Source organism: Carlito syrichta, unplaced genomic scaffold (assembly GCF_000164805.1).
Source record: "Carlito syrichta isolate Samal-C Ts95f unplaced genomic scaffold, Tarsius_syrichta-2.0.1 Scaffold117974, whole genome shotgun sequence".
Lineage (NCBI taxonomy): Eukaryota > Metazoa > Chordata > Mammalia > Primates > Tarsiidae > Carlito > Carlito syrichta.
The window spans coordinates 33,237-40,396 of NW_007062070.1; the positions used below are offsets into that span (position 1 = coordinate 33,237).

At 48.6% G+C, this 7,160-nt stretch overlaps 1 protein-coding gene across 1 annotated transcript in view; it reads left to right on the top strand.

Annotated features, from left to right (window-relative positions):
• Positions 1–6,938, top strand: part of LOC103249211 (von Willebrand factor-like) — a 28,545-nt gene extending 21,607 nt beyond the window's left edge. The window contains exons 6-7 of the mRNA XM_021707443.1: positions 4,484–4,608; positions 6,831–6,938. Coding sequence (XP_021563118.1) covers positions 4,484–4,608; positions 6,831–6,938 — 233 coding nt within the window. The remainder of the gene's footprint in view (positions 1–4,483; positions 4,609–6,830) is intronic.
• The last annotated feature ends 222 nt before the right edge of the window (positions 6,939–7,160 follow it).

Below are 7,160 nucleotides of genomic sequence, written 5' to 3' on the forward strand. Positions count from 1 at the left end.
CCTCAGCCTCCCAAAGCGCTGGGATTACAGGCTGAGCCACCGAGCCTGGCTGGTAGTTATTTCTGATAGCACTTGGAGGAATTCCATTGTTGTTGTTGAGAAGGAAGTTGTCAATCTAATTTTTATTTATTTGCAGATTGTGAGACTTTTATCTTTGTGTTTAAGTCACCTCTTTGTTTTTGGTATTCTGGAATTTCATTATGTTGTGTCTAGGTGTGGGTTTTATTTTTATTATTTTGCATGAGACTCACCATGATTTCTGAATATGATTTCTGTTTTTTACCAGATTTGTAAAATTTTCAGTCTTTTTTTTCTCCTTTGGGAACTATTAAAGATATGTTGGATATTTTTATGTCATCTTTTTTTCTCTTTACTCCTATTTTTCTATCTTTTCGTTCCTCTGGGCTGATTTGTGGGTGGCTGGCTTAGATCAAGTGGTATGCTCATGCTGATTGGTGAGAATCAATTGTGTGTATCTCTTCTCAGATCCACACTCAGTAATGCTGTTTTGGTACCTTGAAATTGGTCTTGGTAGGAGTATTTATACCATGGAAATCAGCAAATGCTACAAATCAGAGCTTTGCTTTTTTCCTGGAGATCTGACTTATTAGCACATCACTATTTAGATTTGTCTTCTAGTTCACTAGTTCTCTCTCAACTCTGTCTAATCTGCAGATGACATCCAACCTATCAATTAAGATTTCGCCTTATTTCATTGACTATATTTGTAATTTTAGAAGATAAATCTAGCTCTTTTTATTCTGTGCTATGTTTCCTATTGTCAGTTTCTTTGATCAAGTTTCAATTTCTTCTTTATAACAATACATTTAGATATTGTTATTTCACACCTGAAGTCTTTGGAGCTTGAATCCTGCTTTTTTTGTGTCTGCTGACTCTTGCTTATAGAGGATTGTTTTCTTTGTTTCATAATTTTGGAGTGTGAGCTCATTTTTGAAGGGTTTTATGTTAATTTTTTGATATGGAGTTGCAAATCTTACAAGAAGAATAAACTGGAATCTCAAATCTATATGAAGGCTTTTCCACAACTACAAATTTTCCTCTTTTATCCAGAGCCCAGACCATGGTAGCATGTTTCCTTAGTTTCCCTGGGTCTCAGCTCCACCTCCTCACAACATGCAGCTCCAAGATTCATTTCCATCTCCATAGAGCAGTTAAACCCAAGCCCCTTGGTTGACAAGACTGCCACTCTCATGCTAATACCACCACCCTTGCCAGTTCTGTTTTTCAATTTTCTCTCCATATCATTCCCACCTCCTTTTTGTCTCTTGAAATCCCCTGCACTTTTTGTGAGATTAACCATGGATGCAGCAGGATATTTGTATGTTGTAGTGACACAGTTTTCAGATGTTTCTAATCTTCCATATTGCTAGAAATGTCCCAGCCATAAAATATCTTTCTTTCTCCTATTGGACTTTGAGGTGAAAAACTAAAAATGGGACCTATGCTATGAGGATGAAGGGGGTGTTTGTGGGCAGGAAGTCAAGACTCTGCTGATATTTTGGAAATCTCCCTCAGAGGATTGGGAGGTTATTTCTCTTTGGTTGATAAAGACTCAATGATATTTGCTCCTGCGCTGTTAACCTGACTCCTTGACTGCTGGAGTATGCCCAGCTTGGCTTCAACCCTGGGTCTCCGAGAGTTTTCTCCAGGCAAGAACACTGGCAGTTCCATCTATTGGATGGCCTGATGCATCATTTCAGATTTAGACCATGAAGTTTCACTTCATAGAAGGTCAGGACTGAGGAGGATCCTAGTAGCCTCATCTAGTCTAATTTTTTTCTTAAATGTGAGGAATTGGATTCAAGGGGATGATAATAGTGCAGATCCCACAGGGCGACAGAGGAGCTTTCTCCAGGTAACACTGATGCTGGGTGGGGTATGGCGCAAAACCTGTGGATTCTTTGGCTTGTTTCTAGGTGATTTTGAGAGCAGCCAGCAAAGTTTCAAACAAAGTTTATTAGAGAAAGAAGGGAGAAAACAAACAGAAACATGCTGGAGTTGGCCCGGCGAAATAAACTGCACCTTTGCTCTTTACAATAGACCTGATATACCTTCACAATGATTGATATGCTAAAAAAAAGGGTGGAGCCCAGGTAACTGTCACTTTGGAGACTGATATCTCTGGGCTCCTGATGGAAGGAAGGCAGGGGTGGTCTTTCTTGACCACAGTGTCTTTTGTAGGAGACCTGCCTGACTGTTTCCAATTCACACATTCCTTAGCTAAAAGGTGATCTTATTATCATTTCTATGGCTTTGGTCAGTTAAGGGGTGGCCTTGGGCCTTCTGCCTTCTACAGGGAACCCGAAAGATTCTTAGAGGTTATGATGCCAAACCGTGAGAAGATTGTGCTGTCCTATTCGTACATCTGATGGGATTTCCTTCTGATTTGCCAAGGGGGTGATTTACCAGCTTGGCCTGTAGCAAAATGTAATTTTAAAAAGGTCTGAACGCTTCCTAAAACCCGCCTATGGGAAGTTGATCCATCGATGTCTGGCCTGTGCTAGCTACCCTGCCTCAACACGAAGCTTCTTCTCTGCCCCTTCCTTCTGGTGTACTAGAAAGTGTCCAAGCCTGTGTGCTCACAATGTCTGGCACACAGTGGAACGCTCCACAGATTGAAGTTCTCTTCCCTTTGGCTTCTCTCGTATATCATTTTCCTGTGATACGGTGGCTTAAAACAACAGAAGTGAATTCTGTCACAGTTCTGGGGGTCAGAAGTCTGACATGAAGGTGTTGCAGGGCTGTGCTCTCTTTAGAAGCTCTAGCAGAGAATCAATTCCAAGCCTCCTCCAGGGTCTGCAGGCATATCTTGACTTCTGGAGGCATCATTCTATCTCTGTCTTCATCTTCACGTTGCTGTCTCCTCTGTGTGTATCTTGTCCGGTCTCTACCTGTTTCATGTAAAGATACAGATGATTGCATTTAGGACCTACCCAGGTAATCCAAGAGACGTCCTTCCTCTCAAGTTCCCTAATGTAAACGCATCTTTTGCCAGAGGCGATAATACAGATTCCAGGGTTTAAGAACTGAATGTATCTTTCTGGGGGGGCTTTTTTCTGCCTATCAAACTCCAGATTCCACCGGACTACATTTTGAGGCCTCATTTTTATTTTCTTTCCACAGAGATAGCTTGTTTCCTATTTCTTTTTTCTTTTTTTTAGTTGGAGTCTCACTCTACTGCCCAGGCTGGAGTGCAGTGGCATGCTCATGGCCACTGCAGCCTTGACCTGTTGGGCTGTGATCTTTCCACCTCAGTCTTCCAAGTAGCTGGGACCATAGGGGTGCGCCACCACGTCTGGCTAATTTTTTGATTTATTGTAGAGGCGAGGTCTTACCATGTTGCCCAGGCTGGTCTCAAACCCGTGGGCTCAGGCAATCCTCTCGCCTCTGCCTCCCAAAGTGCTGAGATGTCAAGTGTGAGCCACCACACCCGGCTATTTCCTATTTCTACGTGCGTTACTTGATCTTGAGACATGCTTCACTCTTCCCAGCCCGGCTAAGCCCAGAGCGGCTCATCCCAATACGCAAAGGCAGTCGTCCCACACTACCTCTGTTATAAAGCTCCAGCGGTGTTGTTGAGCGGTTATTTTGCACCAGGCTGTGTTGGCCCAGGAGGCTCTCACCGTCCACTGTGGGTAGCTGACAGTAAAACCCAGATGCTGTGAGAGTTCAGATGATGCAGTGATGCGTGGGCTTAGGCTCCGTGTCACGTCTTTCCCTTCTTTCCGCCAAAATATTTGGGTAACTCACAGTCTACCAGAAAGAATTGAGCGATAGACATAGCCCGAGACCTTCGTTAAGGAGCTCACCGTTGAATGAAGGATGCATGTCAGCAAGATGAACACGAGCGTGTGGCGTGTTTGGTAGAGGAGGGAGGGAGGTGTGCGGAGGCTCGGAGAGTGAGAGGGTGAGCATCCCCTCGTTGTCTTTCTTTCTTTCTTTTGTTTTGTTTTTTTGAGTTGGAGTCTCACTCGGTCGCCCAGACTGGAGCGCAGCGGCCGCTCCCGGCCACCGCAGCCTCGACCCGCTGGGCTCCGGCGTCCTTCCGCCTCAGCCTTCCGAGGAGCCGGAACTATAGGCGCGCACCACCACGCCCGGCTGATTTTTGGATTTATTGTGGAGATGAGATCTCGCTGCCCAGGCGGGTCTCGAACCCGCGGGCTCAGGCCATCCACTCACCTCAGCCTCCCAAAGGCGCGGGATGACAGCTGCGCCACCGAGCCCGGCTCCCTCATCGTCTTTCATGTCCCCTCTTGCATGTAACCTCTCATCCATCCGTCCCTCACTCACGAAACGTCGCTGTGCTCCAATGCCCGTGCCTCGTGGTGTCAGGCTGGGCACTGCACAGGCGACACGTCTCACCCCAAATGCCTGCTGTCTAACTCCAGTCCTCGGGTCTTCACTCAGAAGTCCCGGGACAGGCATAACTGAAGCGCCATTTTCCCAAAACTTTGCTCCACAGGGACTTTGACCTCGGACCCCTATGACTTTGCCAACTCGTGGGCCCTGAGCAGCGGGGACAAACGGTGCCCCCGGGCACTCCCTCCCAGCAGCCCGTGCAACGCGTCCTCTGAGGAAGTGCAGAAGGTGGGTACGGCCCAGCCTGGGCACGGGCTGGAGGGCGTGTGACGGGTGACTTCCGGGATGAAGAGGCAGGAGGACTCAGTCTCAGGCCCTGAGTCTGTGGGAGAAACGGACCTCCCTCCCTGGACTCCACAGACCCCTGTCCTCCAAAGACCAGCGGTGGCTAGAGTTTGGCCAACTCTGATTCTAGTCGTTTCCTGGGGCTGGGGTTCTGAAGACGGATCTGGGCTCATGAGAAGGCGTAGCGGGTGTCTCAGTCCATTTGTGCAGCTGTAACAAATACCCGGGACGGGTAATTTATCTATTCTTTTATTTTAGATTCAGCGGGTACACGTACAGGTTTGTTACATGAGTACATTGTGTAATGGTGAGGTCTGGGCTACTACTGAGCTCATCACCCAAATAATGAGCATGGTTCCCAGCAGGTAGTTTTCAGCCCTTGCCCATTTAGAAGTCCCCAGTGTCTGTTCCCATCCTTATATCCGTGTGTATCCAGTGTTTAGTGAGAACACGTAGTATCTGACTTTTTAGTTCAGAGTTCATCTGCTTGGAATAATGGCCTCCAGCTGCATCCACATTGCTGCAAAGGACCTGATTTTGTTCTTTTTTATGGCCGCATAGTATTCCATGTTATATAGGTACCATATTGTCTTTCTCCAGTCCATTATTGACGGGCACCTGGGTTAATTCCATGCTTTTGCTATTGTGCATAGTGCTGTGATGAACATGTGAGTGTCTCTTTGGTAGAATGATTTATGTTCCTTTGGGTGTATATCCAGTGTGATGGGGTTGATGGTTGGGTGGTAATTCTGTTTTTCAGTTCTTTGGGAAATCTCTAAACTGCTTTCCACAGGGGCCGAACTAGTTTACATTCTCAGAGACTGATGATTTTAAAGAGCATAAATGTGTTACTTAGCTGGGCTCGGTGGCTCAGCCTATCATTCCGTGCCTTTGGGAGGCTGAGGCGAGTGGATTGCCTGAGCCCGCAGGTTCGAGACCCGCCTGGGCAACTTGGCGAGACCTCATCTCTACAATAAATCAAAAATCAGCCAGGCATGGTAGTGCCCGCCTGTAATTCCAGCTACTCGGAAGGCTAAGGCGGAAGGATCGCCGGAGCCCAGCAGGTCGAGGCCGCGGTGGCCGGGAGCGGCCCCTGCACTCCAGTCTGGGCAACAGAGTGAGACTCCAACTCAAAAAAAAAAAAGTGTTACTTATAGTCTTGGATGCTGGGAAGTCCAAGATCAAGGTGCCAGCATTTGTCTGGTGAGGACCTTCATGCTGTGTTCTCACTTGGTGGAAGGGCAGAAAAGGCACCAGGGAGCTCTCTTCCACCTCTTTTATTAGAGCACTAATCCATTCATGAGGGCAGAGCCCTCAGGACTTAATCACTTCCCACAAGGCCCTATCTCCAAATACCACCACCTGGGGGCGGGGGCTTGGGTTCCAAAGTATGGATTTTAGAGGAACAATAGTTTTGATTGTTGTGTTTTAGACTCATAATGCCCTCTCTTGTCCCTAAATATCTCCATTATCGCTTGCCAGGTGTCTGAAATTCTACCAATAGAAAAAGACATCCTTTTTTCTTAACGTGGCTGCTGTAAACTGCAAATAAGAAGGGAAGTCCTTCTGTCCTGTCCAATCCTATCGGTGGGAAGAAAGATGACTTTACAGCTGTGGAACCTGAGGGAATCTGAGTGTGAGGCCATGCCTGATGCGACATGGGTGAAGGTTAGGATGGCTTCCTGAGGCTGCTGTCACCAGTTACCTCTAACCTGGTGGCTTAAAACAGCAGATGTTTATTCTCTCACAGTTCTGGAAGCCAGAGGTCCAGGCTTAGTTTCCCCGGGCTGAGATCGAGGTGTTGGCTGGGCTGCGCCCCCTCCCGAGTCTCTGGGGGAGAACCCTTCCTTGCCTCTCCCAGCTTTGGGTGGCCACCACCATCTCTTGGCCCGTGGGCTCAGGGCTCCAGTCGCTGCCTCTGTGGTCACATGGCCTCTTCCGCCTCGCTAGTGTGTGCTACTGCCTGCCTGCCTAGGCAAGGCTGGAAAGCGTACCCCATGCCTCCCACACGGCCCCACTGCCACCTGTAGAGCGGCTCTGTTGCAGCTCTGTCCTCTCAGAGTTGCCCTTGAGGGCTGCACTCACCAGGATGGGCACTTGGAGGGAAGGGGCGGGCCTGCGAGGGGTGGACAGGATCACCCTCTGCCTCCGCCTGCTGTGGATAGGTGGCCTTTGTGCTTGCCTGCGTGTGGGAGTTGGGGGCGATCGGTGAAGACCTCCTCAACAGCCCTCTCTCAGTGGACACTTTCCTCTCCTGCTCAGGGCCAGGCTGATACGGGCAGAGGGAGAAGGAAGCAGTGTGTGCAGCTGGACCCTTGGGAGCTCAGGGACTGTCCTTCTGAGCCTCAGGGACTTGCCCTCAGGGGGCCCGATGCCTTGGAAGTGCTGTGAGTCCACTTCCCCTACGGGGGTCTGTGCAGGGGCTTCTGGGGGGCCCTCCAGAGCGACATCTCTAGGGGGAGGTAGGAGCCGAGTGGATAGGGGGAGGTGAACTC